This window comes from Uranotaenia lowii, chromosome 2 (assembly GCF_029784155.1).
Source record: "Uranotaenia lowii strain MFRU-FL chromosome 2, ASM2978415v1, whole genome shotgun sequence".
Classification (NCBI taxonomy): domain Eukaryota; kingdom Metazoa; phylum Arthropoda; class Insecta; order Diptera; family Culicidae; genus Uranotaenia; species Uranotaenia lowii.
This window is the reverse complement of record NC_073692.1, coordinates 238,062,396-238,087,754: the sequence shown is the minus strand read 5'-3', so window position 1 is coordinate 238,087,754 and position 25,359 is coordinate 238,062,396. Positions and strand designations below refer to the sequence as shown.

Below are 25,359 nucleotides of genomic sequence, written 5' to 3'. Positions count from 1 at the left end.
TGGTGCTTATACTGCCCCTACAGTGACTGGTTTTCAGATTTCGGCACAAAAATTTAAAATGCATTTTTAAACGTTTATAACAATGATGTAACTCATATATTATTGCTGTTTCCTATGGTTAAATAAGCGTCCTCCTTAAGGTGACCATTATAACCTTATTTTCCCTTGTTGAAAACGCAGGTTTCAGTGGTGGAATAGAGTTATCTTTATTCATGTTTCGTCTGTGAGGCCAGTAGAATACAACTATATTAATTAGCGATAGCTAATTGTCACTTTCCACTTCTTATATTCCCTAACCGGGAAAGTACTCATTTCTCAATGAGTACTTTGATATTCTTACCCAGAATATCTGGCAACACTGTTGTTTTACCACGAACAAAATTTGAGTATTTTCGCCTAACCGTGTGATGATGACAGTGGTCGGAAAATCGCTCAAGAAAAGCAATCAGGAATGGTTTCTAGCTAGAATGATGCTACCTCCGAGTGCTGTGATACGCACGTGGTAAAAGTACCCATTGAATATATGTCGAAAATCAACACTAACTTGATACAAGAAGATATACCATGCCCACCGGAGGCTACCGTTGCTATTCGTCACGTGGCTAATTGACGGTGATCGACATACTTGGTGATACATTTTGAACGTCGCTCCCTCAATCATTCCCGAACGTCTATCCTCGCATCATTGTTGATAATTCTTGTTATTGATAGACGATCATTAATGTTTCAAAAGGAAAAATCTGAATAAATATCAGGACCACATGTTCAAAAAAGCTGTAGCACATGCTGGACAGTTCATTGCGGTTACCTATTCATGATTTTGTCCTTCTAGGCAAAACGAAAAATAAAAAAATCATCTGATAGCCTACATAGATCGATCAGAACTGATACATATCAGTCATGATCCTAAAGGTTGAAGGTCGTTAGGGGAAGGAAATCAGCATCGAGACTTTCGTTGCTGATAGTCTGCGTTCTTTTTTACCTCATCATGTATCGCAAAAGTGTTTCAAATACAGAAGCGTCGTTGTCATGCACGATTGTTTGTATGATTTGGTTGAAGAAGGAAAATTTGACTGCTTTGATTTTTTGGCTCTGAATGTAGTCAAGCATGGCTCAGTGAAAATGATTGATTTTCGGAAGCATGGATGATGAAAACATTTATACCGCGTTTATCATCATCACCTGTTATCAGCAATCATTGATCTATTGTTCTCGATTGCGAATTGAACACAAGAAAGAGGAACCAAAACAAACAATGTTTTGGTTCTGCTGCAATCGGCAGCAATGTGGTTTAGTTTCGTCGCGGTGAAATGGATCGGCCCGATCCGGAAAATCGGTTCTTCTGGCATCCGGAACCGTAAGTATCAACATCCCTAAATGAGAAAAAAAAAAGATCGAAAGATCGGATCGAAAATAAACCGATCTAATCGATTTTTTCCTGGCTTAAGAATCGATCCAAAAAATCTAAAATCGGAGTTGAAAAGATCGATCTTCCAAGGATCGATCCAAGATCGACCAATCCTAGAAGACACCCGTCGAACTTGGTCAGCACCTGGTCGTATAGCTTTTGAGCACAGAACTTGGTCACATTATTCTGTTTTATGGTCCCATTTGGCTGTTTGCTAGCTCGATACGACTTGATACGAATTTTCCTCACTGTACTATGAGCAGCACCGAGTTTTCTGGCCAAATCGTGGTCTGACAGATTGGAATTCCTCTTAATCGTTTTCAAAACCTTACCACGCAGTTTCCGGTCGGTAGTCCCACTTCGACGATTGGCTTGAGGGTTCCGAATCGTTGCCACCTTATACCGTTTGATAACGTGCCATACGTTATTTCTGGGCAATTTCAGCTGTTTAGCTAGCCTAGATGCAGCCCACAATAGCACAAATAACTATGCACAATTTGTTCCCTTATTCCTCGTCTTCTATGTTGATAGTTTTTTGTTTACAAAGTACACTGCCGCTCATAGCAAGTCCGTCCCATTTGCATTTTCATCATTTTTGAGTTTATCCGTGGAATCACCTTAAAATTATCGGTAGTTTTAAGAGAAAAAAAAATTTTGAGTACTTTGTTCTGATGAACATTGAAAAAAACCTCAAGTAAATTTGTCCCATCGTGAAAATGATCGCAAGTCAGTCCCATCGAAAAAATCATCACAAGTCGGTCCCAACGTCAATAGTTATAGTGATAGACGACTATGTAGTGTGCTTTAAAATATAGCGTTGCTACTGTAACAGTTGTGCAGTCTGCAGTTATATTGGATATGATACAGAACAACCCGGTACAGCAATTTCTCGCATGTTATAAAAAAAGTGAAATATTTTTGCTATTTTTCCGAACATTCTACATAAAATTTTAATTGTATAAAATAATAACGCAAAAAAGGTCTTTACTTACAGTTCTCTTCATACCCTACATGAAGCTTTCTAAGCTTATTTCTGAATGTATCCGGCCGGAAAAATTCGATCATTTTCACCAAAAAATAAGGCAATCTCCTGGGCAATGGATTTCTTAATTTTATACTCAAAAATCGGGCCATAGCCGGTCAAATGTGGTCAAAATCTAGGTATTTTCCTATAAAAAGGAAAGAGAAAAGGTAAAAAATGAACACATGAAAACAGATTTTTTTTACCAAGACACGTCAACGGCAGGCATTCAAATCTTATTTTACTATTCCAAAAATCTATACGAAGCTATTTTATTTTACACTGCCGGCCAAAAGTTTGGGATCACCCACTAAAAAACATGCAAATTTTGATCGTTCATATCTCAGCCGTCTTAGGACATATTGAAAATCTTCTGATCTCATTTGAAAGATAATGAGCAATAGCTATCTCGGAGGTATTTTGCCCAAATATAATGTTTTAGTTTTGAACTTAACACTTAACCTAAAGTTATAACATTTTCAAAAAGTCGCACTCAATATTCAAAGCCGATCATCTCGGGATAGGGTGGACCAAATCTCAAAATTTGAGTGGCATTAGAATTCCTGTTCTTTACTTCTCAAAACACAATCAAAAAAATTTGAGAAAAAATTCAAGAATGTATTTTTAATTAATAAAATAGACACTCGAGTTATCGTCCAAAAGTTTGGGATCACCTCTTTGTATGGTGAGTTTGGGATCATTCTTATAAAAAACATGCAAATTTGTTTTATTCATATCTTTCTCATCTAACATCGTATTGCAGAGCTGAAGGGTTCATTTGGAAGCTTAGGAATTGTTGTTTTTTAATAAATTCATTCAAAAATTATATTTTAAGGTGAGAACTATAAAAAAAATCTGAGAACTTTCAAAAAAACAATTAATTTCAGGTGATTTTTTTATGGTTATCACTTCAAAATATAATTTTTGAATGAATTTATTAAAAAACAACAATTCCTAAGCTTCCAAATGAACCCTTCAGCTCTGCAATACAATGTTAGATGAGATAGATATGAATAAAACAAATTTGCATGTTTTTATAAGAATGATCCCAAACTCACCATACAAAGAGGTGATCCCAAACTTTTGGACGATAACTCAAGTGTCTATTTTATTAATTAAAAATACATTCTTGAATTTTTTCTCAAATTTTTTTGATTGTGTTTTGAGAAGTAAAGAACAGGAATTCTAATGCCACTCAAATTTTGAGATTTGGTCCACCCTATCCCGAGATGATCGGCTTTGAATATTGAGTGCGATTGTTTGAAAATGTTATAACTTTAGGTTAAGTGTTAAGTTCAAAACTAAAACATTATATTTGGGCAAAATACCTCCGAGATAGCTATTGCTCATTATCTTTCAAATGAGATCAGAAGATTTTCAATATGTCCTAAGACGGCTGAGATATGAACGATCAAAATTTGCATGTTTTTTAGTGGGTGATCCCAAACTTTTGGCCGGCAGTGTATATTCGAAGTAATTTGTCCCAAAAATGATACATTTCATGAATTCAACAGAGTTTTTGGTTTCTATTTTGCAAAAATTGTGAAAAAAAAACTCAGAAAAAACGGATTTTGTTCCTCGATATCCGGGCAACCGGACCAGACCGGGTATTTCCCATTTATTCTTTAAAGATCCGGTAGCCTGGTTAAAATTGGGCAATCTGGAATGCTTACCATAGGTTGTTCAAGAAATAGGTTCAGATAGATTGGGACAAGCTTTCTTCTAGCCTTGTTTTTTTTATCAGCGTTAGCAGTTGGCTATGAAATGGGACTGACTTGCTATCATTTTTGCTAGATACCTACCATGAAAATAATCGCATATACGTCCCAGAGCATAATTTTCATCACAAACAAACCAAATTTTGGTATTTTTGAACGAGCAATGATGCAAAAGTATTTGTTTGTCACGTAAGTAACAAATGCTGTTGATTGCCGCCATCAAAACCGCGGGAAAATTCGAAAATTCTCAAAACAAGTAACAAAATTCAATTGCTGTTTTCTCAACTCAACAAAAACGCAAATGGGACGGACTTGCTATGAGCGGCAGTACAGTCGATTTGCGGAATGTCAAAAATACAAAAAATAGGCGCCAAGAACTTCCAAATCTGTCAACCAGGAACGCCACAATATGAGCAAAAGTTTGTTTTAATTCGAAATGAAGTAAATTTTATGTATGTATTATGTATAATTGAATAATAATGTCTCTACGAGCCATTTGAATACATAGAAATAAATCTTAAATTCATGCTAAAGAAATTTTAGCCGAAAAATTGCATTTCTCTCACTACTTCATTTTTGGAACTGCAGCGGATTTTAGAAACTTTGTTTGTTTGGAATGTTTAGGAACTGGTTGGTAAAATAAATCGCTCTAAATCCCATTCTAACCCTTCGTTCCATAAAGTATCTGACCGAAATAGCACGGAACCTTGCAGGAATGCTTGGAATTTTTAAACGCCCGCTACTATTGCGAGGAGGACTTTTTGCCAATTGGAGAGCGTGACCCATTGATTTTCAAATAATCGATTATGGGATGTATGTGACATTAAAGTTGAGCACTTTTTGGTCGTTCCACCCTTTAATATAAACATAAAGCTTATTGATGTCGCCCACCAGAATCCAATAATGGTAGAGAAAACATAACGCACCGCTAAAAAGCTGATTTCCGAAACTACACAGTAAACGAAAATTACCGATTTCGGTAATTTTTTTACCGAAATCCTAACATGTGGAACTCGTTAAACCGTTCGGTAATTTATTTCATGGCAGATTAGTGACAGCTGTCAAATGTTACGGTCCTATTTCGGTAAAAATAATCGAAACTCGGTAAATCATATCTTAGATATCTGTCAAAAATTTGACAGTTGTCAACGTGGCAGTTCGCTACATTACCGAACAACCGGTATTGTTGAACCGAAATGCCTGTAATTATTACCGAAAGGTTGGTAATGATAACCGAAAAACTATAAAATATTTGTAATATGTACCGAACAACGGATAAATTTTACCGAAGTACGTTAAATTATTACCGAAATACCTGTAATTGTTATTGATATATTTGTATATATTACCGAAATACCGCGAAATTTTTACCGAAAATCTGTAAAAGTTCATCAATATTCGCCGAAAAAGCGGTATATTTCACCGAAATATTGGTAATTATTACCGAAATACCAGTAAGTTTCGCCGAAAAATTTGAAAATAATCGGTAATATTTACCGAACTATCGGTAAAATTTACCAATGGTTCGGTAAATTTTACCGAAATACCTGCAATAATTATCGAAAAACCGGTATTCATTACCAAGTAAATAATAAAAGTTCCGGTAATTTTAACCGAAAATTCAGTATTATTTACAGAATGTCTGTAATTATTACCGAAATGCCGGTAAAATTTACCGAAAACAATAAAATTTTCGGTAATGTTAATCAATTTATCGGCTTTATCGCTGAAAGTAATGTTCTTTAAGTAAGCGCATTTCAAGATTATGAAAATTAAAGACGGATAAAAAGTAAGAATGAATTAAAAGACGTTGAAAATGAAAGAGTAGAGTTTTATATAGAAGCCTCTTCACCAAGTCATCGATTTGTTTAGCACCGATTAACTATTTTGAAGTGCTTCTATCAGATATAGTTTACCTCACCACTCCAAAGTTATTCACAAAGTGTGTCTCTCTCAGCAAGTGTAGCTGGCAGTGAGAACGAGAGTTCGTTCATTACATGAGATGAAAATACTTCTGAATAAAATTCTACTCGCTCATTTTCAAAGTCTTTGATTTCTTCTAATTTCGTATCCGTCTAGAATTTTTATAATCTTGAAATGTTCTTAATACAAGAACATAACTTTAATCGATTAAGCCAATAAATTGATTAACATAACCAAAAATTTTACAGTTTTCGGAAAATACTACCGGTATCATCAGTGATCATTATAAAAAGAATCGGTTTAAGCTACGCGTTAATGTGAAATAAAACTTATGGTTATGTTTATGAATAAACACTTATTGCCTTTATTTACTATGTCTGTTGAATTCTTATTATCACATTTTAACTATATTATCACATTATAAGACCTAATCAAAGATTTAATCTAAATTCTATTCTTATGAGAAGATGAGCATTAAATGTTCAGTCAAACTTTTTAACAAGTAGTCTGAATACGTGTATTTGTATTTGAAGTTCAAATTCAAATATATTATTTGATTGAATATTTTGTAAATAAATAGACCATGCCATAATTCTATCAACTACTGATTTTGATTGACAAAGTGAATACAAAATTGGATTTTGTTTAAATTTCTTATCATATAAAAATTAAAGTTTGAACGGCTAATTCATGCCTAGTTACTATCGATTAAGCATACAGTACGCAATACAGATCTTATACCTTTTAAATTTCAATGTTGCATTCGGTTGACGAACGAAGAAAAACACTTTGGCATCGAGTCTCCAGCCTGGCTAAAGTCGTTGGTGGTCGATTGTCCCCTTAGATGCTTGGTACGAACCGATTTCAGCACGTTCTGGACAGCCATGAAAATCACCTGGTCCTCGACAAAGACAGACGTGTACACTGTAAGATGAAAGATAAACAATATAACGACATGGTGTAACATTTCTTAAAAATTATTAAAATAAACTAAATTTGTTCCGAGGGTGAAGTGAAAAAATCAAATACAGTAAACAAGGGCAAGTGCCAACGGAAAGTTCAACTTTCATATGCCCTCGAAAATCTTTGAACGTTACCAGCTATCATTCGACACGTCACAAAAGTAGTTTTTATAAATTACTTTTAAACAAAAACTCAAAATTTATGGCAAAAATAAACCCAACTTTGTGAAAAAAAAACATCTAAGTTAGCACGTTCCCCGTTGGTGGGTGCTAATTTTTTTTTTCAGAAACTCGTGTAAAATTATTTTCCAGGCAGATGTGTACCAGTATGAGCGATTATTAAAATAAAAAATTCCAATCGTGACTGGAATGAAGTTAAGAGCGACGGATGTTGTGTCCACGGAACTGAGTCTCGGATTTGAATCAGAGAGCTGAAAAAGTTATATCAAGAAGTACCTGCATCTGATATTGAATTATACTAATACCTATACTGATTCTGTGAGACGAATTTTAGTCAAATTTTCCGTTCCTTGTATTTCTTTTCACGTTCGTTTCCTGCTGTCTTGTTGATATGTTCCGGTAACGACATAAATGTAACTATTTTTCTGGTCTTCTCCACTCCACTCGGCTGAGCTTAAGCAACTAAACCGGAAGCGATATTGTCGATAAAGTTTCCGTAAAAATTCGTGGAATCATCACGTCGAACTGATTCGGGTTGCTAACCGGCTGCATTGTGGAGTTGTCCAAAAATCATCTTCTCGAAGTTGATACGCCGGTACAATTAACTGCTCTGAAACGTTCAGAGAATTGAAAAGTACACTCAGCGAAAAAATATTTAGGTTTAAGAAAAGTGCCGAGAAAATAAAGGATTATTTGTTGATTGATTCGCACACAGTTGATTCAAAATATAAATTAATTTGAATTCAGGACTCGTATTCTGCTCATTCTAATCCGAGTTTCAGTTTTAAGCCTATTCCTAACGAGGCGGCTTCCCCTAAGAATTTGTAAGTCAGTTGTTTGAAGAAATACTTTTTTGAGGTTCATCGAAAAAACATTAATTTTACAATAAAAACGGTTTTGATGAGGAACGTCGAAGTTTCAATTTCTACGACCAACTAATCAACAAATTCGAAACAAAGCCTGCTTTGAGATTGTCAGTTTTTTATCCATAAATAAATATGAAATTATTATGATAAATAAATATGAAATTATTATGATGACGTACAGTTAAAGGAAAAAGAAATCCGATGAACTTTGAAACTCAAATTGGTTTTTTTTAGTATTTATAGGGTTTTATATTCAGAAAAGGTTTTAAATCATTATACATATATAACTGAAGGCGATTCTCTAATACATGAAAAGTTATCTAATTTTTAAGCAGAACACCAAAGATTGCATAAGTGCATGCGATTTAAGCAAATATTTAAAACTGATGTTACGCCAGGGTAGTATTAATGGTTTAAAATCCCATTATAAATTGAATACTGCACTGCAAAATTTGATTCAATCAATTTTAGCGATGCCAATTGTTGGACTATCGCTTAAGACACAAATTTATGTTTTTTTTTCGAAATTACACTAAGGATACTGAAATTGTCAAATTAGCGCATAAAGGCTAGTCCACACTTGTCGATAGTTGGTCTCGAAACGGTTTCAATGGCTTTTATTTAATTCGGAAAAACTGATACTGTCTCAGACAAAGTTTGTCTCATATAAAAAATCGACAGACAAAGTTTGTCTCATATAAAAAATCGCAGTTCAAGTTGCATAGTTGGACTTGGCTCAAGGAAGGTTTCTATCTCTAGATTAAATTGTTTTTGGACATCAAACGTGTGAAATAAATAGAAAGGTTGTCAATCAAAATGCTATAGCAGGATAGAATTTTAACAATAAATAATAAACAATTGAGGTACTTACTTACTTTTAAACATGCCATCGTTGATTTGCATTTTATGACAAAATTCCTTTCAGAAGCAGATCCGTTTCTAGTCACATCCATACAGCATGTCATCATTTCAATGGTCGGTCTGGTGTCCACCGTATCATCGAACTGATACCAATCTTTGGATATGTAGTTGATCTGAAACAATCGTCGGATAACATTAACATTGCACTTAAGATTAACGGCGTGTTCGTAAATTGATTTTTTGGGTGATGCATCGATTTGTTTGGTAGATTACCTTCCAATGCTTTTGCATACAGTTTGCGAACGCTAGCATCGATAGAAAAAATCATTTCGATAGAAAAAATCAATTTAGAATACGCCGTAAGTTTACTTGAAAAAAAAAAAAAAGAAACTCACCCCAAATCCTTCATTTTTGGTCTTCAAACAGCGTCGTTTTATGTGTAAAACCGGATTGCAGATAGGATGACTTCACAGTAAACAATTGGGGGAAGGTGAAATCGAACTTTCTACCCCCTTTCTACGTTCCGACTGGATTTAAGTTGCTAGCAGTTTTCTCAAGAAAGGCTAGAGGAACCTGGAGGTTTTTTTTCCAGATTGGAATCCGACATCACCAACTGCGCCTTCGCCTCGACTACCAGCCGGATTGACTCCCAGTGGCATTTGCATTTGATGTGATTAGAGCCTTTGCATTTCCTGCTCGGTTTGCATTAGATTCTGGATCGGCATTCCCATGCCTGGTCTGAGTTCATTCCCCTCGCGCCCTTCTCGGAATGTGTTGGCGCCATTCGACTACTGATACCTGCGTGCGATAGCTTGGGTAATCTTTGTTGTGGGTTGAAAAGACGTTATGGAGACCAGACCGTCGACGGTGTCTTCCGCCAAGCTAGGAGCTCAAATGGGCACTGGGGCTGGTCATGTTTAAGCTGCAACAACTAAGCATCAATAAGTCAGGAAAAAAAACACAAGTTATAAACATTGAAACTTACCCTATTATCGGAGAAACCGGGATGTAGACGCCTTAACAGGATGGGATAGAATGTCCGGTGACCTGCCGAAGATGCTGTACAAGTCCCTGTAGCTGCTGGAACCGCAATGTTTACCGATACCGAGATTTATTATTTTTATTTGTGCTTGTTCGCAATGGGGCGGTTAAGACCAATACGGTCCAACATGCCTTAAGACTCGATCGGCTAGGGCTTTAAAATAATTTATTATTTCTGTTTTTTGGTTGATATATATACGATATCGCATCACCACATTTTGCTGCTTTTGGCGGACACGACCTGCTGGGCCCCTGGACGATAATCCAGTCTAGTTTCGCTGGCACTGATTGGTAATTTTGTGACAACCAAAATGGAACTGGCAGATTCATTTTTATAAATTTAAATTTGCATCCCGCATCTGGAGTGTTGGTAATGACGGAACGAGAATAGCTACAGTGAAAAGCTATAATAATAAAGAATATGACGCTGAACATACGAAAAATTTCACCTGGATCATTATAATCATAATCATGAATTACCGGTATTTTTGGCAGATAGCGCTCCGTTCCGACTTTCCGAAAGATAGCCAATCTCACCTGAAAATATAAGCGATTTTGAATCTCAATAATTAAAAATACAAATGGTGGCATCGACTTACCCATATCAAATGTTCTATTAAGCCTTACGGGTTATTAATTCCCTGTAGAATCTTGTTGACACTACCTGAGGGACTTTCCTCGCTTAGCAAACGATAACAGAATGAAAACTGTTAACTAACACTATTTTTCTCTTATTTTCGGTAAAATAAAAGATTTCACTCTGAGACGACACGAAAAAAATGGCAGTGAAACGTTGCCTATTTCACTTTGCCTTTTTTAAAGAGCAGGATGCATGCATCGTGGTTATCAGAGAAAGATAGCTGCACTCAAAGCTGCCAGAAAAGGACGCACGAAATTCGACATCTGTTGACAGCGACATTGATTTACAGATTTCGGTGTATTTTTACCGAAAATTTACTGCAAAGCGATTTGTTTACATAAAAATAAACGAATTTCGGCAAATCAAGAACTGGTTTACCGAACTCGGTAAAAATCAGACGTCAAATTGATCAATTACCGAAAAATTTCGAATTACAGACCTGATTCTGTAAAATAAATTACCGAACTCGGTAATTTTCGTTTACTGTGTAACTACACTAATACTTACTCAGGGAACGTTCTGAATTCCGATCCTGGGTCATGATATCCGGTTTCGGTAATATGGTGTTTCAATCTTTTCAAATCAACAAATTTCCTTCTTGTTCTTTAAAAAGTAGAGCCAGGCTCGCTTTCTTAAAAAGTAATTCATACAAATAAACGAGTGTACTCGAAAAAAATGCAACACTTTGTTTCGTGAATAACTTTTGAATGCATGGATCATGGATCTAGTAATATAATGTGTACGTGCACAAAACTTGGTGACAATCTGTGGTTTTTGAGATAGCGTTAAATACTGAAGTTCATTGACTAAATTTTTTGAGCAGGATCACGAAAAAATCCAGAAAAGCCCCAGTGAAAGACCCAAAAACAGCTGAAAATTAACTATTCGACCAAATTTACATGGTTAATCGTTTTAGAAGTCCTAGAGGACCCAACAGTGAGCTAAGATTTAAATAAAAGTGAAGATTATTGATTCCATGAAGTGAGGGGAATTTGAGAGAGTTTTTCTGACTCAATCCGAAAATATGAATGACGAAGTGATAAAAAAAGTCAAATTTTTCTGACTGGTTCATCTAGCTGACTTATAAATAGGCTTAAATTTATTGCTACAAGGTACAAAAGCAGCCTACCAGTAAAACAAACAAAATACGGTGATCAAATCGTGCGCAAAATATTTGGACTGCTTGTGGAGAGATATTTTGAAAAATTTCGTAATGGATAGCAAAACGAACACTTTAGCAGTCACCTGGCAGGTTTCCAACCAGAAACTTTTCGTTAACAAGTCTCGCCAGCATTTCTCCAAGATAAACAAGGATAAAAAGTTAAAAGTTTTATGTCTAGTACTTGAGGAGGCTAACGATCTGTAGAAACTGCAAATTACTCAGTCTTTCATGACGATTGGCAGGATGAATTTCTGAAATACAAAGAAGACTGGCTCCAAATGCGACCATTTTCTCTGCAAAGCTCTTCGATAGGTCCCACAAAGTTTATACTCTGTTTGAGTTGGATCTGGAATCGTGCCATTACGCTAAAACAATGGTGAAGTGATAAAAAGGCTGATATGTTGCTTTTGTGCCGAAGGAGGACAATCGGCTAAATTTGTTATAACTTTGTCCAAATTTAAAATTTTGAGTTGTTTTGAAGGCCAAGCTTCAAAAACCAGCAAACTTAAACACAAAAAGCCTTGATTTGAAAAAGGTGGTTCATAGTGTGCATTACAGATGGCACACATGTTGCCCAAAAATTGACGTCGAGAAATTTCTTCATCGGACACCATCTCAAAAACGACTTGACATAACATCACAAAAATTTGCATATATAAACATTACATTACCAGGAAACTTAGCTGAAAAAATATTCAAAGTGTTCAATTTTTTTCGAATACACTCCTTATACCATGTAAAATCTGTAATTGTGTTATTATTTTTTGTCTGTTATTGGTTAGTTTGGTCAACTTTGCGGTGGAACTCAACAAAGAATATATCTATGATGTTTCCCTCTAAACGACATAAATAACCATGAAGATAATAAATAAACAATGCAATGGACAACTGTAGGTACCTACATATATGTATACAAACCTACTAAGCACTGTGAAATGAAACAATTTTCACGGGAAAACTAAACGCTAAAAAGCTCCCAGCCTAGCAGCAGTTGCATTCAGTTTCGTTTCATTAAACTCGTGCTCAGTTATTCAACAAGGTGGCAAACGGCGTACCTCGTAGACATTGCAAGTGACATATCCTTCGGAGAAAAACCTATATTATGCTGACAAGTTGTTTCCGGTTTGTGTCGTACGGCCACCAACCAGGGAACCTTTTTGAGGTTGCTTTTCGCGGATGATTTAAATCAGACTTTCCGCCGTATTTATTTAATGGATTGTGGGGTGCAGTTTTTCTATCCTGTTTATGCCATTTTGTACCATTCAACGTCTCACCGACTATATTTGTTATATTTGTTAAAACAACCTGCATAATTTATAAGAAGTTCTTAGATCACGTTCTTTCAACGCTATTGTTTCGGTATCAGTGGAACTGGTCCTTAGCTTTACATCGTAAAAACTAGTCATGCTTGTATGTTATACTTATGCGAATTCACAGTGGTCTATCCGAAAAAATGTTTGGTCATCAGTGTAAAACTTAAATAAACTTTCACTTATTGTTAAACATATGTTATAAATATGATTCTGATTTCCATCGGAATATCTAGGGCTACGCTGCTGAAAATCTGTGTGCAGCTTGACAGTGGCCCTTATTCTGCGCCGCGAGTGACGTGACGATAGTCGACTCACCCAAGTCGCACTATTCCAGTAGTCGGTTTAGGTGAGGAACTTCACTTCGGATGAACTTTGTGAGTTCTTACCCTATTCTGGTAGTCACCGTGGGTGAGAAACGTCGCATTCGGGTGACGATTTTAGGTGACAATTGTCGGTACCTTTTCAGGTGGCGACGAGAGAGAAATTGAATGAAAAATTGATACAAAATGGAATATTTTGGTTCTAAGTATTTATTTACGTTAAAGTTTGATAATTTTGAACACAATCAGATTAATTTACTTAAATTAAAAAAAACTATCTTTTCTCAGTGAAAAAAAAGTTTATTAGATAACTGGTATCATAAGATTTTTTCATTAGATTTTGGGAAAAAAAAATTTCCCTTTTTAAAAGTACATTTTTATTGATTGAATGAAAAGTTTTTTTCCATGATCCATCAATCGAAAATCAATTCCATTGAGATTCGTTGCTTTTCCAGTTGGTGGATACATGTGTGATTTCATCGGTTAAAACTAAAATTTAAAACAATTAATATAAATTGCATTTTATACTTACCTATAGCTTTTCTAGGGCCGTCGGAATGAGGGCATCATTCTCTGCATATATTAAAACGTCGATGACCAGTCCCCAAAGTTCCTCGCAAAGCAGCTGATCCTTTTTTTTCTCTATAGATGCCCGTTTTTCGATCCGATTAATATCTACACTTCAGTCCTATGGTGGCCATCCATCAATTTTCACGCAAACAGAATTTCCAGCAACTTGCAGCACAAGACGAAAATAACTTTACTTACTTGAGAAAGTTTTGAAATTTGGCATTTTATCAGCTCCTTTATATACCGATTGGTTCGGGCGACAGTCGTCGACTTCCACATCCGATGCAACTCGATGCAGGTTCCGGACTCAACCTTGGATAATGAAATATCCATTTGGACCACACAATTTTACCGTTTTTTTTTTCGAGCAGCTTGCTGTTTCCGTACAATCCGAATGCGGCCTTTTTAAACCCGGAATTTTTACTTATTTTGTAGAAATTTGATTCGCAAAATCCGAATTGCGATCAAAATCAAAACAAACCAGAACAAATTCCACCATTTTGACAGACGTGTTCATTCAGTCACTCACGTTGAATGAACGTCTGTCACTTTACCCACATCGACTCCGGGAATAAGTTGACAAAAGTCACGGTGACTCCGAGGTGAGGTGACAATCATCACGTCACGCGCGGCGCAGAATAAGGGCCAGTGTTTTGTTTTGTTTTTCATAATGATGTCAAAATGTATTAAATAATGTCGACTTTGCGTTTCTCAACTGTTGCTGAAATAACTTTGATGCACGATTAACCCTAATCCGCTCTTGGAAATTCGTAATTTTCTTTTGTGAATAACTTTTGAATCCGTGGATGAAAATAGATGAAAATTTCAGCCATAATATGTAGTAAAGTAATTTTTACATAAGCAAAATTTTGTGCGATCTCGTAAGTGGTTCATTAGATAATGTCTATGAGTAAGTTCAATGACCAAAATTTGGTTCGCGTAAAAATCAGTGAAAGTTTTTGGAGAAAAATATTTTTAGCTTATTAAAATATGTGTTTTCAAACATATTTACAAAGCTTCAGGAAAATTGTACGTCTGAAAGTACCTATTTTCCACTATTAAAAGGTTAATGTGTTGAGATTATCTATATGTTTATTTATAAAGGTAGCAGCCTCCAAATCAAACAATTAAGTGCAGCTTCAACAGACGCGCAAATCGCACCATGTTTAAATATAAATAATGAACCAGTCAGCTGGGACCGTCCATGCATCATCGTCGTCGTCGTTCGGTAGCTACTTACCCCTTCACAATCAGCAGCTTCTTTTATTTCGCTAATGTGTTAATTAGAAATGCAACGTACGTTTAGTATGCTAACAGAAACTGTACATAACTCGCATCACTGTAAACGATGCATATCCGTCAATATTAGTCTGGCGCGGTGTGCTGTTGTCAGATAACCATATCGTAAAAAGATAATTAAGAAAAAATGATATATTCATAGGTATTGTTTCCCCCCTTCTTCGTTCACCGTTGAACAAAAATACTGTTGATTAGACCAGAAAACACGCTGTTGAACATGTACGTACGTGGAACAGCTTACAGGGATGTAAACAAATATTCTACTTAGTTTTCGTTTTTTTTATAAATGTTTTTAACTCATAAATCATGTACGTTCTCAACTTGCTCAGTTCAATCGGAAGACACAGTTTATGCTGTTGCTAGCTAGATACAGTGAAAAAAATCATTATCTGCATCAAAATCCAAATTGCTTAGAGGCATAGTTCAATCTTGAGTTCAATTTAAAATGAATGTTTTTAAACTTCGGTGATTTTGTTTTTGAGATTAGAAGGTTACTGTTTCGTTTAAAAACTGTCTACACGCTACACGCTTCCCGAGTCATTAACTCTGTACTGTGTAGATAATAAGCGTAGGTATCACTTTCCAGTAAAGCTCTTTTTTTTAGCTCGAATTGCATTTCCTACCGAGTGCAATTAATACATTAGGTACATACCTTCCCGTCATTCCAATCACAAAAGAATATTGTTCGATTGTATACATCGCCACTTGTTCGGTTACAGTTCGCTAATTCCATTTATATTATTTTCTATTTCTTTGCAGTTCTACACACATCTGCCAGCTTAGCGTTGAATGAGAGTTGGGACCCAGACGTGCGGTAAGTTACATGACATTTATTGGGTTAATTTAAATCTTGAACAACTGTAAAAGGAGAATAGTTGCGTGTAGAAATTAGATGCATCCGAATTTATTCATCAATAGGGTTGCAGGTAGAATGCACAACTCTCAAAACGATGAAGGATAGATTTGTTCCATAAGGGGCCGTTCAGATATCACGTGGACAGAAAAATGAGATTTTTGACCCCCTCCTCCCCCTTCGTGGACAAGCGTGGACATTTGGCAAACCCCTACCCCCCTCCCCGGAGAAAACACCACTTTTAGCCTTTTTGTTATTGAAATGGCTGATTTTGAAAAAAAACGAATAAAAATTTCTTAACATAAAATAATTTTAAAAATTTTAAATTTCTAAATTATCACATTTAGCACTTGCTTTCGAGTAGCTACTAATTGTTTAAACTTTAACTGGAAAGTTTTGCAATTTTTAGATTTTGATTTAAACATCTTAATATTTATGCACCTTTAGAAAATATTTTGAAAGTATGTATGTCCACGTGGACATGACCCAAACCCCTACCTCCTCTACGTGGACAAGCGTGGACATTTCCATACCCCCTCCCCCCCCCCCCCCTCATGTTGTCCACGTGGTATGTGAACGGCCACTAACATATGTACATATATAAAGGATATTTATTTATTTATTATTATTTATTTATTATTTATTATTATTAATTCATCGAACAAATGTGTTTAAATGAATAAGTACACGATCACAAAGAATTAAACAATCTTGATGGGTGTAAACGACGAACAAAACGGCTTGATGGTTCTCCGAACTGATGTAAGTGCTCAGCATCCTGGAATATGCGCATCATTGCGCTGATTGGTTCATTGTAGCCGTAAGATGTCCTATGAGTTCGATTCGACAACAACGAATAAGATCGTGACGTTCTCGACGGAGCTCTAAAGCTGATCATCCTTAGCAGGTTCGGCGATTGCACTTCTCCGTTCAACATTTTTGCGACGAACGTGGCCTGTTGAGTTTTTCGGCGACGTTCAAGAGTATCTAGGCCCAAGAGCTGGCATCGATGAGAATAAGGGGGCAGATCTTCGGGATGACTCCAAGGCAAATGGCGTAAAGCGAATCTAATAAACCGTTTTTGTACACGTTCGATTTGTAAAATCCAGCTGAGCTGATACGGAGCCCAAACGATTGCAGCGTGCTCAATAATTGATCGGACGAGTGCACAGTAAAGTGACTTCAAGCAATACGGGTCTTTAAATTCTCGCGATATTTTAGAGATGAAGCCGAGTTGTCGATTGGCCTTATTAATTACCGAAGAACGTTGATTGTTGAAGGTAAGCTGATCATCAAGGATAACACCAAGATCATTAACTTCGAAGACTCTTTTTATATGCTCATTGCCGATGTAGTAGTCAAATATAATAGGCGATTTTTTCCGGTGAAAGGTTATCACAGAACACTTTGAGACACTAACAGATAATTTGTTACGTCTACACCATCCATCAAAGTGGTCTAACAACGATTGAAGGTATTCACAGTCCGCAGCGCATTCTATTGAAACGAATATTTTCAGATCATCAGCATATCCAATTTTCGTTCCATCGTCTAAACTGGTTATCAAATCGTTGAAAAATAATGCAAATAATAAAGGCCCCAAGTTACTACCCTGAGGGACGCCAGATCGGTTTATAAAAGGCAAGGAGATGCTATCGTCAATTTTAATTCTTATGCACCTTTCAGTTAAAAATGACTTGAGCCAATCAATCATATTATTATGAATGCCAAGCTTAGCAAGCTTAGCAAGAAGAATTTGATGATCAATGGCATCGAATGCAGCCTTGATGTCGGTGTATATGGCATCAACTTGCTTCTTATTTTCAAGCTGATTCAAACATAACGAAGTGTATTCTACAAGATTCGTACATACCGATCTTCCAGGCATAAACCCATGTTGTTCCAAAGCAATATATGGCAATGAAGCCTGTAGTAAGGCTTGACTAACTATTATCTCGAACAGCTTGGAACCTGCGGACAAGCTAGTGATTCCTCGGTATTGTTTAACGTTCCGACGTTCGCCAGTTTTGAAAATCGGGAACATAAACGAAGTTTTCCACATCTCTGGAAATTTCCGTTGCTGGAAAGACCGGTTAAAAATTCGAGCCAGAGGTGATGATACTGCTTAGATGCATCGACAATAAATAGCTGATGGAATTCCGTCAGGTCCTGGCGCAAACGAGCTTTTCAGTTTTTTTGCAGCAGCTTCGACAATTTCTTGATTGACTTCAAAGGTGTTAAAGTCTATTGCATCGATAGGAACACTGCTAATGGCTTCGATACACTCACGTGCAGTAGAAGCATTGTCCGAAAAAACTGACCGGAAATGCTCAGCAAAAATGTGCCAAATATGTGCCAGGGTGATGCAGCTTTTCATCGCAGCCAACAAAGCTGTGGTGGAACGTCTTGCGGAGCCCGAGGCCAGACCAAAAGAGCGAGGGCCGGCAGAGACAGAGGGCAGCCTTGCGTTTGCTGGCAACAGCAAACGTAAGAGAGGGTCTCCCGGGGAACTCAGACCCGGTGACCCTAAGAAAAGAGCGGAGGATCCGTCTGTCCGGCAGGATCCTGCGGCCAGCGCTTCCAAGCGGGCGGAAGGCCCTGCCGAAAAGGCAGATGAGCCGACGAGCGCGAATACCGGATGGCAAACGGTATCGCGCAAAAGGGGAAGGCCCAAAGGTACGGAGACGGGAAAAGCCAAACCCCGACCCCAACGACGCAAACGTCGCATCAGGGAGAGGGGCGAGGCGATTGTCGTCAAAGCACCTGAGGGCACGTACGCAGATGTCTTGCGACATATGCGTACGAACGAAGATCTCGCCGATCTAGGCGAGAAAGTTCGGAGGATCCGTCGGACACGCACCGGCGAGATGATCCTCGAACTGAAGCGTGGTGCTGGAAACTCCAGCGGGACCCTTACGGCTAAGGCCAGCCGAAGCTCTTGGCGACAAGGCTGAGGTGCGTGCCCTCTGTAAGGAGGTGACCATCCGGGTTAAAAACCTGGATGAAGTCACAACGGAAGACGAACTGCGGGTGGCACTGGTCGAGCAGTGCAAAATCTGCTCTGACCAGATGACGGTTCGTCTGCGGAATGGCCCTCCCAAATCTGGTATGCAGATTGGGCTGGTCAAACTTCCGGTTGCAGCAGCAAACGCCGCACTTAAGTGTGGGCGGCTAAAGGTGGGATGGTCTATCTGTCAGATATCCATCCCCCAGCAACCGGACCGGTGCTTCAAGTGCCTGTTGAACGGTCACAAGTCGTTCGACTGCACTGGGCCAGACAGAAGTGGCATATGCTGGCGCTGCAGCGAAACCGGCCACAAGTCGGCTAACTGCAAAAAGCCTGCTAATTGCCCTGTCTGCGCTGGAGACCACGCTGTTGGCAACCCTAGGTGCCCCGCCTACACAAAGGCGCAGGCGGTACCACCCCGGGCGCCAAGAGCATAGAGGTCGTCCAACTTAACCTCAACCACTGCTACACAGCACACCAGCTGTTGCGGCAGATGACAGTTGAGGAAAAGTTGGACATCGCGCTAGTGGCAGACCCATATCGCAGAGCTGCGAATGGCATTAATTGGGCGACTGATGATGCCAAACTGGCCGCGATATGGGTTACAGGTAGTTTCCCCATACAAGAAGTTGTGGCGACGGAAAACGAAGGCATGGTGGTGGCCAAAGTTAACGGGATCTACTTCTGTAGCTGCTATGCTCCCCCAAGATGGTCCTTGGAGAGGTTTGGCACTATGGTTGACAAGATGGTGGATGTGCTAATGGGGAAAAGCCCCATCGTTATTGCTGGCGACTTTAACGCGTGGGCCGATGAATGGGGTAGCCGCCTCACAAACCCCAGAGGTCAAATTCTTTTAGAAGCCCTGGCGAGGCTTAATGTGGATCTGGCCAACGTAGGGAATACCAGTACCTACCAAGGTTGGAACGGGAGCGAGTCAACCATAGATGTCACCTTCGGTAGCCCGGGGTTGGTAAGCGATTGGATGGTGAGCGAGGCCTACACGAATAGCGATCACTTCGCGATTCGCTATCGGCTAGGCTCAAGTACGCGGACAGGTAGACGCGAGTCTCGTACAGGAGAACGCCTCTGGAAGACAACGCAGTTCGACCAGAACGTCTTTGTCGAAGCGTTGCACTGGGAGAGGAACCTGGACAACCTGTCCGCGGAAGAACTGACGAGGGTTCTAGCTCGCGCTTGCGATGCTGCGATGCCGAGTAGGGCCAAGCATAAAAGCACTAGGCCACCCGTCTATTGGTGGACGGAGGAAATTGCGGGTCTGCGTGCCGACTGCCATAGGGCAAGGCGCAGGATGCAGAACGCAAGGACCCAAGAAGAGCGAACGGAGCGTAGGCCACTCTTCACAAGCGCGAGATCGGCCCTCCGCAGGGCCATCAACGCAAGCAAGAGGGCACGTTTCAAACAGTTATGCCGTGACGCCAACGACTGTCCATGGGGTGATGCCTATCGGATAGTCATGGGCAGAACTAAAAGTGGGGGTGCACCACCTGAAACTTGCCCCGATAAACTGAGAGTCATCATCAATGAGCTGTTCCCACAGCACGATGTTACCCGCTGGCCAACAGTCCCGTATGACTGGGACACCAGCGCTGAAGAGAGGATAACGGTGGAAGAACTTCGCGAGATCGCCAAGTCTCTCCAACCGAGGAAGGCCCCCGGACCGGACGGCATTCCGAACGTCGCGGTGAAGGCCGCGATCAGGGAATTCCCCGATATGTTCCGAACATCGTTGCAACGATACGTGACGGAACGGGTGTTTCCTGACACGTGGAAACGGCAGAAACTTGTTCTTCTGCCAAAGCCGGGTAAGCGTCCAGGAGACCCATCGGCATATCGGTCGATCTGTCTACTGGATACAGCGGGTAAGGTCCTGGAGAAGGTGATTCAGAACCGACTTCAGAGATACACGGAAAGTGAGGGTGGACTCTCGGGGAAACAGTTTGGTTTCCGTCGAGGTCGCAGCACCGTAGATGCCATCCGCTCGGTCATCGAGGTAGCGGACAGAGCCAGGCTGACCAAGAGGAGAGGGCTCCGCTTTTGCGCGGTTGTCACTCTGGATGTGAAGAACGCCTTCAACAGTGTCAGTTGGACAGCGATTGCGTCGTCGCTCATCCAAATGAGGATCCCGGCATATCTGTATAGGCTTGTGGAAAGTTACTTCCACAATCGCCAACTGCAGTATATGACCGGCGAGGGTTTGCGAACACAAGAGGTTTCGGCGGGTGTTCCACAGGGGTCAATACTCGGCCCGGTTCTGTGGAACATCACTTACGACGAACTCCTACGAACGAGCCTCCCATCGAGAGCCGAACTCGTAGGATTTGCAGATGATGTAGTCCTCTTGGCGAGGGGCTCCTCAACAGCGGAGGTTGAGCTACTGGCCACGGTAGCTATCCAGGCAGTGGAACGCTGGATGCACTCCAAGTGCCTGCGTCTAGCCCACCACAAAACCGAGATGGTGCTTATCACCAACCTGAAATCACCTCAAACAGGTACCATTGCCGTTGGACCGTGCAATATCGTGTCCAAACGCGCAATCAAGTACCTAGGGGTGATGATTGACGACAGGCTCAGCTTCACGAGCCATGTCGAATACGTGTGCAAGAGAGCGGCAATGGCCACGGCCGCACTCACACGAATGATGCCGAACTCCTCGGCCATCCCAAGGCAGCAAAAGGCGGATCCTGGCAAGTGTGACCACTTCGATCTTGCGGTACGGAGCAGCGGCCTGGAGGCAGGCCTTGGGAGGAAGCTGTAACCTGCAGCGACTTAGCAGCGTTCAGCGGCTGATGAACCTGCGGGTTATCAGCGGATACCGGACCATGTCGTCCGAAGCCGCCTGTGTAGTAGCGGGTGTTATGCCCATCTCGGTTTTGCTTGAGGAGGATGTCTATTGCTACGACAACAAAGACACGCCCAACGTCCGAGATCTCGCCAATGAGGACTCGATGTCCAACTGGCAGCAGCTGTGGGACAGCTCAACGAGAGGAAGGTGGACCCATCGTCTGATCCCGCACATCGGGAGCTGGATCGGAAGAAGGCACGGTAAAGTGGACTTCTATATGACGCAATTCCTGTTTGGTCATGGATGCTTCATGAAGTACCACTACCGGTTTGGACATGTGGCTTCGCCATATTGCCCAGATTGTGGTGATGTAGAGGAGACACCCGAACATGTGGTGTTTGTCTGTCCGAGGTTTGCGGCGGTACGTACTTTCATATTTGCCGCCTGTGGGCCTGACACGACAGCAGATAACGTTGTACAGAGGATGTGTGCGGATTCCAACACTTGGCATGCGGTCAGCGATGGGTTCACCCGGATCATGACTGCCCTGCAGAGGAGCTGGAACCAACGGCAGTCCGCGAACGGTGTAGGATGACTCCATCGGCGGGGAGCATCTGAGTAGTGTGCGTCCGATCCCCTGATCGAAGCTACAAAGATAAGGCATCATCTTCTGCGTAGCGGAGGTCAGGGGTGCGCCGCGAACGTGTGTAGGATACCCCAATGTCGGGGGGTATCCGCAGGGTTGGCATAATTCAACGGTCAACGGTAAAATGGTCCTTCAAACTCATTTGACTGTTCCTTAACGACCAGTCAATTCGTTTGCCAGTCATTCATTCCCCAGTCATTTGAAGCTAAAATGATAACCTAGTCAAGCAATCGCATTTCAACGACCGATGACGAAAAAGAAACGCATTTATTATTATTGTTGCTCCTGCCAGCAAGCCGAAGACGACCGAAGAGGAACAAGAAAAGCATTTATTATTATTGTTGCTCCTGCCAGCAAGCTCGTTTTCAGTTTTTTATTGCTATTGTTGCTCTCTGCCAGCAAGTCGTTCAATTAGTTGTACCTGCCGGCAGCAGCCGATCGAGGATGTGTAGGAGCTTCGCCAGTCGCATGACGGAGAAATGTTGATTGTTGTCGTGCTTTATCCGTCTTGCGAGTAGTGAGGCTCCGTCAATTGAGTAAGGTGCCGGTCGTTTGATGAAAAAAAACTAGTCGGGTCAAGCGTGACGGGCGAAATTTACCAACCCTGGGTATCCGAGTTGTGCCGCTTCTAAGAGGGAAACTGCGGGGATAAGACTTTACCTTCCTCGTAGCGGATCTCGAGGGAAGAGGGTTAACCACTGTCGGGGGATACCCACGGGTAGAGAGGCTCTCGTTGCCGGGCGAGCCTCTCGAGTCGGTGTAGGATGTCGTCACCGTCGGGAAACATCCGAGTCGTAGCGTTCCAAGTCCCGAATGTGTGCCGTGACAGGCGCGAGTCTAGGATAAGCTGCTCTCGATTTGGCACACAACGGGCAGGAAAATCCGCGGGCCAAAAATCCTAGGGTTGCCAACCAAGGGGGATAAAGAAGACCGGACAACGGTCGGAGTAGACTGACCCCATCGACGGGGGGCTGTGACATCGGGGGCAATTGTGACATCGGGGGGAGGGGGGTTCAGCTTGAGCGTGAAATCACTTATCATTACAAAAAAAGAAAACAGCAAAACAATAACAAATAATTTAATCCTAAATTCAACAAAATTATACTTGCACCATTCATTTAGAGAATAATAATACTCACGTAATCACTTTTGGTAAATTTTATGATCATTAGAAAGTTCACAACAACACTACCACTGCAACACTCAGGAAAGTCCGTTCCACTAAAATCGTGGCAAAACGTAAAATTTTCCAAATTTTGCGTGACATCATTTATGAACGGCCCCATTTTTGTCTTATTCATTATCAAATCTCAAATATGTTAAATTATATTGCAGGGCAAGTTGTGTAGGCAAGTGAGCAGATTATGTTCGAAATTATACCACGAAATCGTGACTGTACTAAAAAGAAAACGAGTTCACATAGAATCAAATCTTTCAGATAAGTTGTTCTGTTAACGTAAATATTAGTTTTTTTCATTTGATACTGATAACATATTTTTACTATTCAATTATCTAACATGAATTGCATTGAGAGCTCAAACATCATTAAATCAATTTAGGTTAGGATAGGGTTGCCATCCGTCCCGCAAAAGCGGGACATGTCTCGCTTTTTTGTTGAATGTCCCGCCGTCCCGCTTTTTCCTCAAAATGTCCCGCTTTTTTTTCTTGAAAAACTTTCAAACTTCAGCATCAATTTCAATTGATTGGTACAACAAGGAAAATCTATGAAATACGTCTTTTTTCTCAAAATAAGCAGATTTTTTTCATAGTTTATATAAGACAATACTGAATAACTCTAAAATTACAGTGATATTATGATTCCGTTAAGGGTTCTTAGACCACCTTCAACCAATGTAATGTAAATTTTAACTTTAATGCTTGCTTCCAAATGATTACAGTAGAGAACAGCATTTTTGGTGTTTATGTTTCCATGATTGTTTTGGGATGATTTTGACATCCTGAATTCGAATTATTTTGTCTTTAAGCTCTTGTTTTAGTTATATGGCTAAATTGACCAATTTTGGGTAAAATCGATCATTGATAACTAACGAACCAACAAACCTACTTGAAAAACAAAAACTGATTAAGAATTCTTTGAATATCCTCCATCTTATCAAGGATTTAAATTTTGTCTAGATATTCTATATTCAAAGATACATCGCTTTAAAAACATTAAGTTCTACAATTTTTAGAAAATTTAAAACGATAACATTTCTGACACTGCTGAACAAAGTGAATATTTGATATTAAAGATTTTAAGTTATTTGAGAACTTTGTTGAAGACTGCAAAATTATTGGACTTATTGTTTAACAAATATCTAAGATTTAATTTGGGTAAATATTTCCTGAAACTGTTGTCAAAATTACATTTTTTGAAGAATTGGGAAAAAATAAACAATAAGAAAACTTCTATTACTTTTTTCTGTGAAGTAAAAATGACTCGCGGTCTTCGAGTAAGCTGATCAATAAACTAAAACCTTCAATTTCAAAACCTTTTTAATGTTCTACAGTTTTGTCAAAAAAGTGCACAAATTGATTAAACGAGTTTTTATCTATTTTCCAAAGTTATCTCGAAAACAATAGCTGCTAAAAAATAAACTAATTGCATATCTTAGTTAAATTGCCTTTTATCATACCACTACGAATTTTTAAAACAAATTTGAAATGAATTTGTTATTACTCAAGTATTTTTACGTGGTATCAAATTCGTCGTTCACATACAGGACTTGAAATTTTCTCTCTCTAATAACGTATTAATTTGCGTGT

At 39.5% G+C, this 25,359-nt stretch overlaps 1 protein-coding gene across 1 annotated transcript in view; it reads left to right on the top strand.

Moving 5' to 3' along the window:
- Positions 1-25,359, top strand: part of LOC129748559 (UPF0047 protein YjbQ) — an 89,753-nt gene that overhangs the window by 52,835 nt on the left and 11,559 nt on the right. Inside the window, exon 2 of the mRNA XM_055743214.1 lies at positions 16,044-16,098. Coding sequence (XP_055599189.1) covers positions 16,044-16,098 — 55 coding nt within the window. The remainder of the gene's footprint in view (positions 1-16,043; positions 16,099-25,359) is intronic.